Source organism: Clytia hemisphaerica, unplaced genomic scaffold (assembly GCF_902728285.1).
Source record: "Clytia hemisphaerica strain Z4C2 unplaced genomic scaffold, Clytia hemisphaerica genome assembly, whole genome shotgun sequence".
NCBI lineage: Eukaryota > Metazoa > Cnidaria > Hydrozoa > Leptothecata > Clytiidae > Clytia > Clytia hemisphaerica.
The window spans coordinates 50508-68591 of record NW_027103994.1 but is presented as its reverse complement, the minus strand read 5'-3'; the positions used below and the strand labels follow the sequence as shown (position 1 = coordinate 68591).

At 34.5% G+C, this 18084-nt stretch overlaps 1 protein-coding gene across 2 annotated transcripts in view; it reads right to left on the bottom strand.

Annotated features, from left to right (window-relative positions):
- The window catches only part of LOC136811199 (uncharacterized), a 31252-nt gene that overhangs the window by 8940 nt on the left and 4228 nt on the right, over positions 1-18084 (bottom strand). Inside the window, exons 1-16 of one of the 2 annotated variants that reach the window (XM_067067812.1) lie at positions 16242-16560; positions 14904-14948; positions 14509-14571; positions 13986-14043; positions 10383-10552; positions 9646-9790; positions 8989-9093; positions 6947-7062; positions 6067-6159; positions 5746-5806; positions 5357-5401; positions 4191-4480; positions 3408-3482; positions 3027-3096; positions 1074-1145; positions 315-444 (exon numbers count right to left, since the gene is read on the bottom strand). In XM_067067812.1, the coding sequence (XP_066923913.1) occupies positions 315-444; positions 1074-1145; positions 3027-3096; positions 3408-3482; positions 4191-4480; positions 5357-5401; positions 5746-5806; positions 6067-6159; positions 6947-7062; positions 8989-9093; positions 9646-9790; positions 10383-10552; positions 13986-14043; positions 14509-14571; positions 14904-14948; positions 16242-16424 (1721 nt within the window). In that variant the 5' untranslated portion in view covers positions 16425-16560. Of the gene's footprint in view, positions 1-314; positions 445-1073; positions 1146-3026; positions 3097-3407; positions 3483-4190; positions 4481-5356; positions 5402-5745; positions 5807-6066; positions 6160-6946; positions 7063-8988; positions 9094-9645; positions 9791-10382; positions 10553-13985; positions 14044-14508; positions 14572-14903; positions 14949-16241; positions 16561-18084 lie in introns of those variants that run through there. The other variant, XM_067067813.1, reaches the window with a different exon arrangement.

Here is an 18084-nt window from a genome sequence, read left to right as displayed (position 1 = left end):
GAAGAATGAATTAAAACATGAATGAGTGAATTAAAACATGAATAAAGAATTAAAACACGATTGGATTAAAACATGAATAGATGAATGGATGAGTGAGTGAGTGAGTGAGTGAGTGAGTGAGTGAGTGAGTGAGTGGATAAATAAATGATTGAATGAAAATGGAATGGGAAAGAGTGAATGAGAATGGCAATTTGAAATGTGAGTGAGCTCAGAAATAAACAAAAATTGAAAAATGAATGGAATAAAGAAATAATTTAACATATACGAAAATGAATAAATAAATAAATGAATGCGGAACGTTAAAAAATATTTACACATATTTCAACGGGTCGTTTCTCAAGTCTTTGGTTTGGACGTAACGTTTGTAGAATAAATACATAGTCAACATCAACACTAATACTGCCAATGGGATCAATATTCCAATCACAATAGTCCGTGACGAATCTATTGAGAAAAAATTAAAAACTTAATAGATCTTATCGGAGTTTTTGATTTTTCTAAAAAAGCGATATGCATTGTGGGATTGTTTCGGGGGTATTACAATAGAAATCTCTTAGGAATTCCTCGAGGGAATTCTATTGTAATACTTTCGAAACAATCTTACAATGCATCGCTGTTTTAGAAAAATCAAAAACTCCGGTAAGGTCTATTCTGCAGTACGGTTTCGAAATTGATATTCTAGGCAAACTAAATTATCTTTCAATGTGGGGCAGTGTCACAGATTTTTTCCGGTCAGCGGACGCAGACCTGGAGTTAACAGTCGCAGACCTGATTGAGCAGCCACATATGCAGACGTTGTTTAGAGAGAACTGAACCTTTGCGAAAAAGTTACCCTTTGAGACAAAATCGACGAGATAGTGACCCCCCTAGAGAGAGGAATTTTCGGAAGAGTTTCTTACTTTAAGAGATATTAATTAAATTTTCATACACTTAAAAAGACACAAAAAGGTGAAAATAGCGAGCCCTGGAGAAACTATTTTGACTTTGGAAGGTAAAGAAATCTACCGTTACCGACACACCCAGGACCTAATTTAGGCAGAGCGTACGTGAAAAAAGTATGTGAAATATTATACCTGGTGCTATGATATATGGTATAGTTGATGCCGTTGTTGAAAATATCATTTCTCTTGTAACGTTTGCTATTTCTGAAACGCAAAACAAAAAAAACATAACTAGACCCATAGATATCTTATATAAAACACTAGATACAGCTTTTCCTTCCCAATTTGAAGCAAAATAATTTGTTCTCTTAGATCAACGATGTAAAAATAATAGATAACCAACTTGCCTTGATTCTCAAAAAACATCCGTGTTACGGTTGTAAAAATATTAATGACATTTTGCATCGTAAAAAGTGCAATTAAATAAAAACTTGCTTCATTTGCAACCTTCTATTGGACAAAATCGATCACGTGATGTATATTTTTCCAAAATTTGGGTTAGAAAAAGTGTATTTTCCTATAGGCAGGCTAATTAGTACTAGTAATCGTATGGTTTGGAGTGCAATTAACGATTAATCACGAGTGACAAAGGAGAAAATAGTAATTTGCACGAGTCCGAAGGACGAGTGCAAATTACGGTATTTTCTCCTTTGTTACGAGTGATTAATCGTTAATTGCACGACAAAACATACGATTCCGAGGTAATCGTCAGTAAATAATCATTAGTAAATCATTTTTTTGTAAACATTCGAAAACCTCCTTTTTGTCTTTTGTTTAAAAAGAAAACATTGCAGTGTAATTTTTCTTTGTCTTCAATTAAAAGAAGCTTTTGTAACGGAAAATTTCTTTGTCCTTTTTTATATTGAAGAAAAAAAATGTCTTTGTTTTTTATTATATAGTAAAAAAAGTCTCTGACACAGGACTTGGGAGAGAAAAGAATAAGGGGACAAAAGTGTCCCCCCGCCGAAGAGTGCAAAAAGTGGTAATAGTGCAATTAACGATTAATCGCACTCCTCTAAACCAATCAGATTCGAGTAATTTTGCACGGCTGACGATTAGATATTATTGTTCTATAAACATTCATCTGTTTATTTTGTATCATGCAACCTTCATGCACTTTTAATACGTGAGATATCGCATTTCAAATCACACATATATTTTTCAGATAACAGCATTTTATGAGCGTTTATTTATCCAGATGAAGATTAAGTGGTATCAGGCCGATCCGTAGTCAATTTGTCTAAAGATTTAACCTTTATTTAACCTAACCTTTATCTTTTGAAAAAATTCCAAAATTTGCAGTAAATAACAATTCAATTTTCTATCAATTCAGTGGATGTCAAAAAGTGTGTCAAAATCTAGCTAAAAGCATAACACGCACTGCACACAGAGCTTTTTAATAGAGTGCTCATTTCAATAGGAAAACAATGGTTGTTCTCTTGGGAGAGGTGCCTTCTAGAGGTAGTTGGTTATCTATTATTTTTACATCGTTGCTTAGATGAAGTGACATCACAATTTAGCGTGCGAGATCCTTGAAATTTTGAACTAATTGCAGTGTCAAAAATGTTTCAACAGTGAAAACCAATTTTCTACTTTGCCATACTTTTAGTAAAGATGGTGGATTATTTTGCTTCAGTTGTCGTGTTGCTTGGGAAATACAGAGTAGATCTATCTAGTGTTTGATATAAGATATCTGTGAGCTAGACCACGATCGAAGACTGAGGTCAATACTTTTTTTGGAAAAGAATACTAACAGTCAGTACATTTTGATAAGTAGCTCCTGGTTGCTCTTATACTTTTGAGTTTATTCATTCTTCAAGGGACCAAGGATTCTTTTCGAATTAGAGAAAAATTCACGGGTTAACGGAGGATATTTAAGACGACTTTCCATCTGAGGGAACCAATGTTTTAGTTCGAATTACAGAAAGATTTGTTCGAATTACAGAGAGTTGACTGCACTACTTAGAGTTTATCCTAAATATCATTGCAGTCTCGAAACATTGACTGTTAAAATGAAAAGAGCCTTCAACCTATTTACACGCGTTTCCTGTCCCAATTTAATTCAGTTGACATGGCGTCACTTACTTGGTATGTTAATGACTTTGATTGGTGAAGAACCAGCATCGAGTTGAAGATAAGAATCGTGGATTCGAATCTGAAATTACAAAGCCAAGATAAGTTTCATCTGAGACAGAAAATGGATTTTACACAGGAGATTAGCAGTCATGACTGAAATACCAGTGAATTATGCATAATATTGGGGTGGAAAAGCCTTTTCATACACTTCGATAAGACGGAAGAACCTTTAGCATTGGTTGAAATAGGTCTGGTGACCACATTCGAGGGTGAACTGATGGCTAGCTGGCTATTTATCAAAATGTTAGGAGAGCACTTCTCCGTTCCTTAGAATACTATCGCATCACTTTTTATAAAATGTTAAAGGTAAAAAATAAATGGTCAATTTACCCTGACACCATATTCGATTCCAGGGGTGATGTTGTAGAGAGTAAATGTTGTTGTCGAGTTGCCATGTGTCGCAACCTGAAATATGATTAAGTAAAAAAAAAAGGAGTTAAAAAGTCCACACTTTTCACCCTTTTATGTGGATCTTTGTATAAAATATTTTACCTTACTGGTATATTTTACCTTAGACTGGTCATATTTACATTTGTACTCAATTTTTGCGTCAAAATCTTTGCTCTGTAGACACCTAAGAGCATCCTAAAATTCTTTCCTAAAAATTTTCTTTTACGAAATAGAACTTTTGAATATTCTTTTTTGCGGATTAAAACGACGTCTCAAAGTGAATTTCCTTTTTTTTGTGGCCCTCCCCCAGAATGCTGATTTTTGACGATTAATTAATTATTAAACATCTACTTTAGAAAGCTTTCTTAGATTTCCAGGGCCCCGCTAAGCGATAAATTTGAAAGCTGCAATAATAAGTAAATTTCAGGTCCAATTAGATTTCACTTAATCTTGTTCAAGTTAAAAGTAGATAATCGTCACGGGGGGGGGGTACTAGGGTTAGCGAGTGAGGGGTAAGTGCGGACGGGACCTCCAAAAACCGACCCTTAGAGAGACTAATTAAAAAAAAAATTTTTCCGACCCTTAGAGAGACTTTGAAAGGTGAAAAACCGACCCTTACCGTCCGGACATACCCAGCACGTATTATTGCCTAAGGACCCCCCCTCCCATACCGGGGGTTCACCTAGATGAAATATTCGAATAGACAGAATTAACGCAACTTACTAAAGGTAGATAATGTTCTGTCATCTCATTTGTGAATTTCGGTTTGTTGTTAACTGTCTCGAACGTCAGTACACGGCCATAAGTCAAAACATACTTATCGTAATCAGACGGGCGGTTATTTTCAAACCATTTAACGGTGAGATTATAAGTACCGTTGACGCATTGAAGACATTGTTCATTGTCTTCGTCGGGAACGTTCGAATAACACGATTGGTTGACGTATTCAGTACAAATAAGTTCAGAAAGGTTGTAATCCCTGTACGTCTCTATCTCTTTTAATGATGGTTGTGCTATAATAGACATTCCTCGCTATATTTCTGGAAAAAGCGCGAAAAATCAATCGAAGCTTAAGGAAACGGTTAACAAATACAATAATGACCGGTTTTTTTCGGGCGGTACTGTGAAATATTACCCTCGGTCAACGCAACAACCTCGCAAGCTTTGTTACTTGACCTCGGGCAGTGTTTCTCAGTACAGCCCTCAGAAACCAGTCATTATTGCATTAATATTATCCTTTTAGCTCGAAAAAGTTTTCTGCTTCCTTCAGTAAACCTTACTGCACAACTCGAATTACCTTAATGTAAACAAGTTTGCGTTCCCCGTGCGTCCACTTTTAGTAGCAACCGTAGCAATCGTACCATGATCACAAGTTATACAAGTTATACAAAGTTCACAAGCAAGAAAAGGGTTAAGAAATTATCAAAATATCAAATGATCTTTGGCCGTGGTAATAAAAAGTGGGGTTATATTTTTAGATCGGAACTGCAAGGTCTGGATGAAATTTAGTCGGGTAAAGTATGCGTGATTCCCCAAAATATCAATCAAAAAAAAAGCAACGTATAACCCCTGTTGAGAACGTCCATTTCCGTTCCTAGGGGGTAAGGTTTAATATATGGGGGAGTTCCATACTAGGGATATACAAAGATCTGCCAAAAACAACTGAAATTACATGGGGATAACTTTTTTAAATCCTTCGAAAAAAATTCAGAATTACAAAGGCGTTTAAACCTAAAAATGCGTGGAATTCAAGAGGGTTAAAGCACTATCAGTCACAAAGAGGTGAACCTTCTCAATAGAAATTACACGGCGTTTTCCGGAAAAGCTTTAGCAGTATTAATAATTTACCCCGACTTCTACCAGGAAAGTTAGCAAAAGAACAAACTTACTAGAAGGACATTCTTCACGAGGAAAATTCTGCACCGTCTGGCAACCTAGAAGTATAGAATCAATATAATAGATTTTCAAAGCAAAAATAACGCATTCAAAAGTATAAAGCACAGAAACAGCCACAACCAAGATTTCTTTCCTATTCTATTTTGAGTGGAAAACAATATCACTGGCAAAACATTCATAGCCTATAATACCATGTTACGCACGAAACAGTATAAGGGTTCGATGGCTAACCACGCCCAAAATACTGTGTATTTTTACCAATTTATTTAGCATTGCAAAGAGGAATGGCCAATTTAAAACGTGTCATAAAATTTTTGAAATTTAGCTAACTGATTTAGAAGTTATAATTCACTTTGAGAAAGTCCAAAACAATGTTCGGTACCTCCGTAATTGAATTTTGCCGAATATGTAGGTACACCATAACACATATATTCACCATGCGCCTAAAAAAACGAGGAAATATAGTAAATCAAATCTTTCAGGACCGCCCAGACTGCCCTCGATAAAATTTTTCTACCATGGGGACGGTTAGCTTATTAAACCCGCTTGAACCCACCTAGGGACCTGGAACCGTGTTCGTTTGTTGTTGGCTTTTATAAACCGAAAATTTTTATGGTAGCAAAACGTTCGAGTTATAGAGGTAAGAAATATGAAGACTCACTGCATATTTCATATCGAGTAACTATTAAAACAAAACACTTACACTAAACACATAATGACATTTCGTTAGTTCTTTATATGGGTCGACCCTTGATTGGTCTCCTGCGTACTCGATCTTAAACTTTACTGGAATGTTCTGTCGAAAAGAAAAATTAAAAAAGCAACTTTATACACCTTTTCGACTGTAATCCCGCGGTCAGGTGCGTGCCACTTTATTATTTAATTCACCACCCTAAACTCGATCCAATCGTTTTTTTACATTTTTTACGATTTTTTCTATCTTTAGGTGCGAAAAAAAGACTGGGACGGTTTTAGGCTGGTAAAATGGACAAAAAAATGCCCACCCGGCAATTGGCGTCTACGGTCGAAAAGTGTATTGATTGATTTCGTAAAAAGTTTTATATCTATATAAAACATATTTAAAAAAAAAGTCACATGGGCAGAATTTTTTCTAGAGACATGGGCAAATCAAGGGGGATGAAAAAGACAAAAATACTGTAATCATTTTCAGTATAAAAATCCGAAATAAAAGACATTATTATTGTGTCATCAGTATTTTTGAAAGAAATTTTAGTTTTTTTGAAAAGACTATCATTTACGGATTTAAATTAAGCGATCAATCACAATTTAATCGTTAAAAATTTTGGGCAAGGTTGAGGATGACGTGTTCTTATATAAAAATTTTCTTATAAAATTTTATTTCTTATAAAAACAAACTATATAAAAACATAAGGCTTCGATGGCCACATATTTAAGAAGAAGATAAGACCATTTGTGGACTCTGAAACTTAGGAAAATGGCCAAAAACACTCACAAAATGGTAAAAATAAGAAAAGTTTAAAAACATTTTTATAACTCCAAAGTTATGAATGAACAACTGAAGGTTTTGAATTCTTTAGATACGTGTAAAAGATAAAACTTACAATGAGTGGAGGATTGAATAAACCTCTGGTTAAATCACCGTTGGTAAGGTAATCTCGAATGCCAGCGCATTCCCTGTTGATATCATACGTTACAGAGTGCAATTTGATGTCTGGATCTGAAAAGATAATTAGTACTAGTTAATTCTTTTGCTCGAAAAAACTATTGGCTTGAAATTTTAGATATTGATGATAAAAAGGTTACAATTAAAATTTTAGCAAAATCGAACCAGTGGTTTTGCTTAACGTGAGCTTTTCGGGTAAAATACGGACCAATCTGTAAAATACCAACCAAGCACTTGACTAAATTGATGACGCCACGTACCCCCTATTCATTCTCATGTTTTACTCGTTTTAAGACAAAAGGGGTTGCGTCCATTGAGTTTCAAGCCCGAAGGGCTAGAGGTCAATCTCTAACCTTTCTCAGGCAAGAAAGATTGAAACCTTAAAATATGCACCGTATTTTTGATGACGGATTGAATCTAGCAATTCCTTTGTTTTCGAGTGATATATTGTTCAAAATTAAGCGGTAAATTTTAGTTTCAATCTGTCATTTGTGTAAAAACCAGGCGGGTCGCTCAAGGCCGCGCAACTTTGCTGGGTTTGTTGGCTTCAAATCCTACCAAAGAGATTGACTTCTAGCCCTTCGGGCTTATAATTCATTGGTTGCGTCCCCCTGTCCTAATGTTAATAGAAAGTTTGTGTATTTGCATTTCACGTGCGTTTGCGTAGGGTAAAATGGCGAAATGCGAAAATCGAATTTGGCAAAAAAAATTTTAAAAATGACCCTACAAGATTTGACTATATCTTTTTATTCCATGAAGAGATTACTTTTGAATAAAAAATGTATTAACAATGAATAGGTAAGCTTTCTAGAAATCCAAACATAAATTGCATAGCTTTTACCAAAAAATAGCACTTTAGGATCAGAAACAGTCAAAAACCAGTTTTTTCCAATTTTCTTCGAGTTACAGGAATTAATTCCTTGTTTGTTTTGATCTGAAATTTTCAGTAGGGAAGGCCATCATGGCTCCCTTGCTCATATCAGGGGGGGCCCGAGACGGGGGTAAGAGAATTAAAGTTTCTAAGTAAAATCTTAATTATCACCCAAAAAAGTGCCTTTTTTATGTCCATATCTTTTAAATAGATTGTCCCAGCCTTATCCCTCTTTCAGTAAAGCTTCCTATACCTTTTGTCCTTCAGAAAAACCAAAAATATTGGACTTAATTGCTTGCTTTCAGTTCCTGTAGCCAGTAGTGTGACCCCCTGTATTTCTATTTGTGACCCCCTGTATTTCGCGCGGGTTTTTTAATAGAGATGTCACATGACTCAAATCCCGCAGTCTTATTGGACTAGAGAAAGCGAAAGTGAAATCGCGCGATCTGATTGGATGAAAAAAGACCGCGGGAGCTGGAAACGAATGGAATTCTCTAGAATTCTCATTTGAAAACAAAATGGCGGCGAGAAAAGCACGTCTTTTGCTTTGGACGAAAGGTTGTAAATTCTGGTTGATTTTAAGGTTTTATCTTATCTTATCTCATTTACTTTAATTAGTAGAGGCTTCTTCAATGTTTGGGGAAGGTAAGTCTGTAAAAGTTATTTGTTTTTCGGTGGAAAAAAGTGTTTAAAAAAGCGTTTTTTGTGCTCAAGGTTTATTTTTCTTCGCAAATTTTTGTCTTCAATCTTAAATAGATGAACGAGTATTTGACTGATGCTTATGATTTTTTCATAGAACATAGTAAAACTATTCAGGAACTTAGACCTTTTTACATAATTTCAAAAAATCTGTTACTTCTGGAGATATATTGAAAAGTTTAGACATGGGCAGTTTGCGTTCGTGTTTCGCGTTCCCAAACCAAACGCACGTCGCAAAATTTTGAGGACGGTAGAGTGACTTAAAACGATTTGAAACAATCCGCAGTTTTGACCCTGCAAAATCGAAGACGGTAAAAGGGCTACCGTCGTCCTCAGTCAATTAGAGTTAAGACAAATCGAAATTTCCGTCCAAGACAAACACACATACATAAACTCGATAATAGGCTTACCACCAATGACTTGCACTAGATATTCAATACGTTCATATCCTCCACTAGTCTTGACGTATTGAGGTAATCCCCATGAAATATTGGTGATCGATGGTATCTTGAAAGCTTTGAAGAGACGAATGAAAATATTGTTTAAAAGCCAAGTCTTGTATAACAATAAAAATAAAAATTCAAACTTCGGGTAAATCCACCAAATTTTATTTCCTTAACCGTAACAGTAAGGCAAGAATTTTCAAAAACGTAAAAATTGCCTGTCGCGGTAGGGTTGTGACAGGCTAATCCTTGCGATGTGATTTCTTGTTTTTTCAAGTTTGCGTTTTCCATGGCCTGGAAAACCTAGTACCTAGCAATGCCGCGAGCTATGCACAGAGACTTTAGCCCTAACTCCACTTGCGCACGCTACGATCGCACCTTTTGGCTTTAATCCTTTTTGCTTGGAAATAGGATTACGTCATAAAAATGTAGCGCGCGCTCGAGAAGAAAGTTGAACATTTCAATTTTTTTCAACTGTTACGTCAGATCGCCCCAATGGAGTTGCTTCATTTTCCTTTTGACCAATAGCGTGGAAGCTTTGCTCGAAAAAGTACGATCGAAGCGCGCGCAAATGGAGACCGGCCTTTATGCGTCGACAAGTGTAAAAGTTGAAATCACTTATACCAGGAACCAATTTTTGAGATAATGATCCATTGCGGTTGAAGCCTTCTGAACCAACAGGATAAACAGTGACTTGAAAAGAGTCCGGATTACGTTGACCGTAGACACATGTATCAGTCGGGCCTATCTTGAACGTATCATTTAAGCTCTAAAATAAGAAAAAGACAGGGAAAGTCAGGACCTCTGAAAACTCCTAATATTCTTTCAACAAACGCAAGGAACATTCTAAAAACAATATGATGAATTTACAGGACACTTCTTTTAGAGAAAAATAGAAATTTTATTTAGGCCTGAAATAATTAACACACATTGAAAATAAATACAAAAATTCAAATTTGGCGGATCACCAAACCAACTAAATTTTCTTTCCGCCAAAATTTCTTCCTTTTATAAGTTATGTTTTTCAACCCTTGCTATAATCAAGGTCATAATATTAGAGAAAAAAAGAAGTTCCCACGAAGTCTTATAGCAACAAACGATATTAACTCTGAGTTTTAAAATTAGACTTATGACTTGAAGACCTTAGGGTCCAAAAGTTCGAGAATTGTCCAATAAGACTCGAGAATATAGCATGGAAGTCTATAAACCCCTCCAAAATTGAAATATTCGATTACATTTTAACAAATAGTCCAAAAGCTCCCCCAGCAAACTTCAAATTTCAAAAAGCGAGGAAATAATCAAAATTCACAATATATTTTGACGCAGATTCCAGAGAATCGAAGAGGAAAATAATTCCATACCATACTATAAACATATTCTTTTTTTCCAATACCAATAGTAACGATGTACACCACATTTTGACCCAATGAAGGAAAAGAATACATCTTCTGAATGGTTTTGTTGATTGCTGTTGTGTCATTTTCTTCTGTAAGAACTGTCTCTTTATCGAACTTAATCTTTGAGAATGCCACTGTTAAAATAGATGATTTAAGTTTGAGAAAAATGCTGAAATCTTGAATTAGATCTGAAGTAAAAATTTGGAGCTTAAAAATCTCCACTATTTATAAGAGTTATGCTGATCTTATTTCTTAAACAAAACGAAGGACTAAAGAGAGGATTAAAGAACATTTGAGCCAAAACAAAACATGAATAACGGAAAAATTTACATTTGTGTCATTTGGTCTATCGAAAACAAGATACATAGTTACTATACAAGCCTTTTTCATAATTGAACCCGAGCCTTAATTTCGGAAAAAACAAATTTGGTGAAATCCCAGCCTCAAATTTCAAAAATGGTTAAAAAATGCTGTTACTAAAAAGTATTTAACCTTTACCACGCCGAGGCCGTAAATTTACGTTTTAAGCGATAGCCGAGGCCGTAACTATACGTATTTCGTGCGGTTTTAAGAAAAGCCGCCCTACCGCCTTAAAGACGCCTTTAAATCCAGGGAAATGTCTTATATATGACGGAGAGAAAATGTAAACAAACTATTTTCAATAGTTTGAAACCACCTACTTTCGATTTTAACTGTCAAGACAAACTGGAAAATCAGGCAAAATATTCTTTGGGAAATTATGAGCTCATTGACTGCTGTAACTAACTTTTCATGTTTATTTAGTGGAAAATGGTTTGTTTTATTGGTTGGAAATGTTATGTATTGCTTGTTTGTAGTTAAGTCAGTGTTTGAGGTAAGTTTCTGCCTCCTTATTCTTTAGTATGACGGTACATTAAGGGTGAGGACCGTCATCGACCGTTACCGAAACCCAAGTTAAGGCTTCTGATAAGGCTGCAAATAGTTTCAAAGTGTATATACTATGTTATTTCTATTGCTTTCATGCTGGTTGATGATACGAAAGTCATTTTTAGCTGTTTTTAGTGATATTTCCCATAAAAATTACCTCAAGGGGCCTCTGCCTTACGTGCCTCTGATTTACGTGTAAATTTTCTCGAAAACCAATGTTTTCTAAAAATGAATTCTGCCTTTTCTAGTAAAGGTATGATTGTGGTTTTTTGGCTAGCAGTTGTAGTTATAATGGTGGAAACAATGAGCCAGAAAATTATGGTATCGCAAATGTTCTCCCCACTTTTTTTTTAACCGGAACTTAAAATTTTGAAAAATATGACAAATTGCGTTTTGAATTTTTTTCAAGCCTAAGGCAGAAGACTACTGTGTCACCATTGATAGAGGAAAATCCTTTATTTTAACATTTTTGGAAAGCAGGATAGTTGGGCTTTCCAGAATGGGCTTATTTTTTTGAATCGGTCTAGTAGATCAAAAGGGCGTGCTGGGGGTGAAGTTCCCGGAGAGAAGGCGTGGTAAAGGTTAAGCCAATAAGATAAGTAAAGAATATTATTCATGCCTGAAAGAATAACAGCCGGGTGTGTAATTTGTTTACCCTCTCACCTTACCTCTCTATAAAGCAACTTATGGGTGTACGCGGGGGCTGGTAGGGATTTTTTATGTGCTATTTAAAAGGCAGGCCTAAGAGGTGATAGATCTGTCTCCAAATGGAAAGAGCTAGTCACTCCATATTTTTTAATAAGAACAAACTATATATACTATATAAAGTAACTATATACAGTATATATTTCTGTAATTCAAACAAAATTAGACTCCGCTCGTTCGACTTCGATTGCCAGAATATTAAGAAAAAGTAGGGAAAATTGTAAGGCTTTGCGGACTCTAAATCACCCAATTTTTTAGGAAAATGAACAAAAATACTCGCAAAATGGTGAAAATTAGAACAAGTAAAACAAGTGATACTTTTATGGACCTACCTAGTTATGCATTTAACACATTTATAATTGATATCTACGTGACGTGACCATTAAACAATCATTCAGAACACAAATAGTGACGATCTATTAAAATTAGTCGTTTGTTTCTTATATAAAAAAAAGGTTTAGAAACCAAAATTTCATGCTCTTGAAATATGCTTTCATATTCAAGATTTTGTGAGCAAAAACAAACATCTATCTCATCAAAAAATTGAGTAATTTGGCTAAGATCATTGATGTATGCTTATTAATAGTGATTCTTATAGATAAAGATGCGTTTTTTGAGCTGAAAAATTCTTTTTTTTACAAAAATCTGCTTGAGCCATCTTTTACCTACTTTCATGCAAAAAATCTGAAAAAAACAATGATCCAATATTTCACAAAGTCCAAAAAACCCTTTTTTTGACTGTTTTTTAGCTGAAATTTACCCCAAAAATGTTTTTCCAAAAATCGAGCTCCGTCGCATTCGAGGGTTTATAGTTATGCATGTTTGTGCAATAAATCATAAAGAATGAAAGAGCCAATCTCGATAAAAGCTAATACCTAAAAGTAATTGATACTGTGCTTATAAAAAAATATCAAATTTGGCCAGTTTTTTAATGAAAACACGCCAAGCAACCAAAATTTCATGTCTAAACACACATATTCTTCAAAAGTAAGCCCTCGTGAGCAAAAAAACATCTTTCTCATAAAAAAATTGAGTAATTTGACTAAGAACATTGATGTATGCTTATTACAAGTGATTCTTATAGATAAACATGGGTTTTTTGAGCCAACAAATCTTTTTTGCTAAAATCTGCTTTAGCCATCTTTTACCTAAGATGGTACCTTACTTTCATGCAAAAGAATTGGAAAAAACCCGTTTTTTAGCCGTTTTTTGGCCCAAATTTGCCCAAAACTTTTTTTTCTTCGAAAATTGGGCTCCGTCACATTTTGCCCAGCACTATTTTGCACCTTTGTACCAAAAATCAAAAGATTCCTATGATTCAATCCCGAGAAAAGTTGGTAACAGACGGACGGACGGACGAACACAGGTTAATTTATAGGACCTCCAGGTAGGTCCAAAAATTTTAGGGTTTAAAACAAGTCGAAAGCAGCCGGCGAGGCGACCTTTTTTTCCGATGTGTTCTGAGAGCGTATTTCAGCTAGAAATTTTGATCTGTTCTGATAAGTTCTCGAAAATTAATCAGCTAGAAATAATGATGTTTTCTGACGAGACAGGGGTATAATCAAGGCCATCTGATGTGTTCTTGTTGTCTAGGTAACCCAGAACACATCTTTCGTGGAGAAAAGAAATATCTGACAAGTATATCTTGGCAAAATATTTTACCTAGATTTTCGAACACATCAAGCCATAAAATAGTGATAAGTTTAGGGAGACAAATATTGCGATAAAGGTTTCCTAGATATCAAAACACATCATCTGTATAAAACAATTGAAGGTCGTAACATGTGGTCTCCAAGAAGATAAGAACACATATTTCCAAAAATTCTCCCCGCCGGCTGCTTCTGAAAAGTTAAGAACATAAGGCTTCAAAAATTTTGGATGGTCTTATAAAAAAACCTGTACACAGCGAATCATCTCGATTGTATGAAATTAAGAAAAATCAGGTACTACAATTACCTTTATTTGTACGAATTGAATTGTAGAAATTACAAGCATCTTTACAATGGTTTGTAGTCTAAAAAGAATAACGAAATTGTTCTTTAGATGTTTGTTCAGAGCCAGGAAAAAAAGTCCTGCTGTCAATGTAAATTTGAATTGAGCAACCAAGTCCCTTATAAACGTGGTCTCTTACAAACTTTTATCTATTGTGACAGTCATACTTTCGTAAAGATTAAGGCAAAGTGATTCTGGCCTCATTTGTCAAATGTCTAAATAACTACATACTAGCAAAGTATATTTTAAGTTTTTAAATAAAGATGAACACCGTAAAAAGATTTAAGCCTTAAAAATTTCACAACCAAGCCTGAGCCTAGATTTACTGGTTCGTATAAAAAACGTTTCCTCTTTATCTAACATGTATTACTTATCGGCACAATTGCGTGGTCTGTTTCGTAAAAAGTGATAAAGAGATATGCGTTGTATTAGGGACGTTGCTATATTAACAGGGTTTAATAAAAAAAAACATCGCCTGTATACTTACACAATTTCTCAAGCATTCTTCTACAGTTGTTCGATGGTCGAATGATTTGCAAGGTTTCAAGCACTAAAAATAATGATAACAACAGAACATTTGTAATCAATGAAAAGCACCCCTCCCCCTCCCCCCTCCAATAAACGCCCGTCCTAAAAACCAAAAAAACAAACAAAAAAAAACAACAAAACGCCCGGGGCATTTATTCTAGACTAAGAGAGATTATATTTGAACAAACAAGATGTCAGAAAGTAAAGGCATTCTTAACAAAAAGGAGTAAAAGGAAATAATTCTAGCCAGTACCTCGACCATCAAATCAACGGAGTATTTTATTCGTTCACTACATAATAAAAAGCGTTGAATGTCTGGTACAGGCTATACAAATGCAAGCTTATTCGAGTTACCTCATCCAGAACTGATTGATCCGTTCTGCCAGATGATAAATTGACCTAAAGATGAAAAGAAAACTACTAAAGAGAATGTTAACAACAAGGTCATTCTGTTTCCTCTAAATATTTGAGATGTAGCACCGTTTGGTGTCAGCCTTTTTTCGGGTACCCCTTTTAGTCAAAACTCCGACCAGGTCGTAGTGGGATACAACTAGACAAGGGAGAGAGCTCAGTAAAGTCCAAAGGTCATTTTGGAATGTCCAATAGTTTTTTTACTCTTTAGACTTACAATACAAGGCGTTAAAAGAAAAATCAACAAATAGACTGCGCAAAGGTATTATTATAACAAAAAATAGGTACTTAGGGTAGCACTGGATATTATCGGCGATCCAAAAATATCTGCAATCTGATTGGTTAAAAAGAGTACAATATATCTTGTATTTTACATGTACAAGATATAAATTGACGAAAAGATGTTGTTGCATTGTAGCGGTAGCAGCAATCTAACGTCACTTTGCTACAAAAGTGCACTGCGTTTTTTTCCAACACAAAAAGTGCATTTTTTGGGTCACCGGTAAACTAGTTATCAGACAATATGGAAATATTTCACTCGTTCTGGATTTTTCGTACATTGTAATATTATAAGGAAAAATCGCGTCTCGTAAAATATTTCTCATATTGTACTCCCATTTGCGTCCGATAGCTATTACATATTTATAGGAACAAGCGTCCAAAATATCATAGCTTCCGCGGTACTTTGATATCCCACGCGATAATAATCTCAAAAATGAGTAGGGTGCTTGCTATTGAAAATAATTACAAATGAAGTATAAAAGTTTCGATACCCCGGATAAGCTATATAACTTATTTTTTCAAGGAATGCTGACGGTTAAACACCAATCAGCTTTATATACAAATAGCAATCTTTAAAATTAATTTATTGGTAAGATTAGGAAGGTTAGGGTTTTAAGTTTGAACAAAGTTGTTTAGCCTTTCTGAACCAAGTGACACGCATTCTCGTACGTTCTAAAAATTACACTTTTAAGTCACCAAATAAGACTCGATTCATGATATTCATGACGTAATGTTTTCTACGGAAAGACCCCGGTTTTTGCCAGTAGTGGCAGATTTTATACAACTTTTGTCTAGTTTAAATTTGCCACTACTGGCTAAAACCGGAGAATTTCCGTAGAAAACATTACGTCATGAATATCATGAATAGAAAATAATGAATGATTGAGGTCAATAAAAATAGGAGCTTTAAATTCTCAATCTATGTTGAATCACTAGTATTACTTGGTTACATGGTCATACTAACAACAGGGAGTATGGAAATTTATACCAGTAACTCACATTATGACAATAAGAATGAAACTGTGCCCAAACCAACCAATCAGATGTCAATTTATAAGTCTTGGATGTCGGTAATCCACTCCGACATGGAGTTGAACGAATCGAATTTGACGATACCAGAGATGTGAAAATCAAAATTATCCAGAAAAAGAGCATCATTGAAAACTCCTTAAAATTCAACATTGTTTCATACGATAATGTAATAAGTAAGAATAGAGTCTATAAATTTGTCAAACTCTTGGTCTTTGAATGATCATGGCCGAATGCAAAGCTTTTTAATGACATAAATGTTGATCGATTTTTTGAATTTATTTTTTTCTTTTTGCTAAATCTTCTTCAACTGTAACAAGAGTCATAATTTGTATTGAAATTTCATCTAAATTAACAATAGTAATAATAGATTTTTTAAGCATTAACTTCAATGAAGAATCAAAACTTTTTTGGTGATTCTTACTTTGCGAACATTATCACAAAGTTGTCATCATTTTTGGCGATTTCCCGTTTTTCTTCTTCTCTACAAAGCAAACGATCTGCAGTAATAATTTCAAATAGCAACATTCTAAGGAACAACAGCAATCAACAAGAGAAAAAAAAAGCACAACTTTCATAGGTTTTAAACATTTCTTGGCAAACCTTACTTAATCATCCGTTCCTTGAACAGGCAGAACAAAACTTTACAAACAAAACGACAAATTCTTCACAATGAATAAAAAGGCTACCATTCTTTTACTGAAACAATATACGCAACGACTGTGTCATCATTATAAAAATTATAAAGCACTTAATTGGTTGCCAATTATGTGATTGGTATTTAAATGCTATTGTACATGTTTAATATGTCATGAAAACAATAGAGAAAATTCCAATCTGTAAACCGTACACGTTTTTTATAAGGAAAAAGTATAAAGGACATTATGACCAATCAGAAAAGGGCCAATCAAAAAGCTAGTGTCTGGAGAAAGCTAAAAAGAGTTTTTTCTGTCTAGCTAGCCTTAAATTTGAGATTGGGCTTCGATGGCCAATATAAAAACAAGTTAAAATATCTTATGGCTTTACGAACTACTTTAAACAACAATTTCTAAAAAAATTGCACAAGATTAAAAACTCAAAAAGTTGGAGCTTTCAAAAACGTGGAACAATAATATGGCTAATAGGTAACCCATATACTGTACTCGATCAATCAATCAATCAATCAATCAATCAATCAATCAATCAATCAATCAATCAATCAATCAATCAATCAATCAATCAATCAATCAATCAATCAAATCATATTCCTTATAATTACTTTTAAAACACTCCAAATGAGTCGAACTTAATCAACTGCATGTTCTTATAAAAAAGATACTGGAAAATTTTACAACATAAATTTCTTAATCGTGACTTCAAAAATATTGTTCTATTGAAAAAACCCTAACCACTATTTCGAGACAGAGCAAAAAGACAAGCAGACCTCTAAGATTGATTAAGCTCGTCGAATAACGATACGACAAAAATAAGAAAAAACCCATACTAGAGTTTATGACTCTACTCGAATAATTCAATTTGAGTAATTTTCTTCATTTTGCATCATAATACACGAAACAAGGACACAACGCATCACACCCCGTTGTGTGGTTTTCATACTGTTACTCTGCGGGGAGTGTTACAAAACAAATAAATTATACATCTTTTTTCTATACGAACAAACTATATATTAAGGCTGTGCAGGGCATGGAATATGGAATTTCCCAAAATATCACACCAATTTCTCACAAAATACTAATATGTAACATTTTTAAAGCTTCTAATGTTGAAAACCAAGAATATCCAAAGTCTTCAAAAATCTTTGATGTTCTTACAA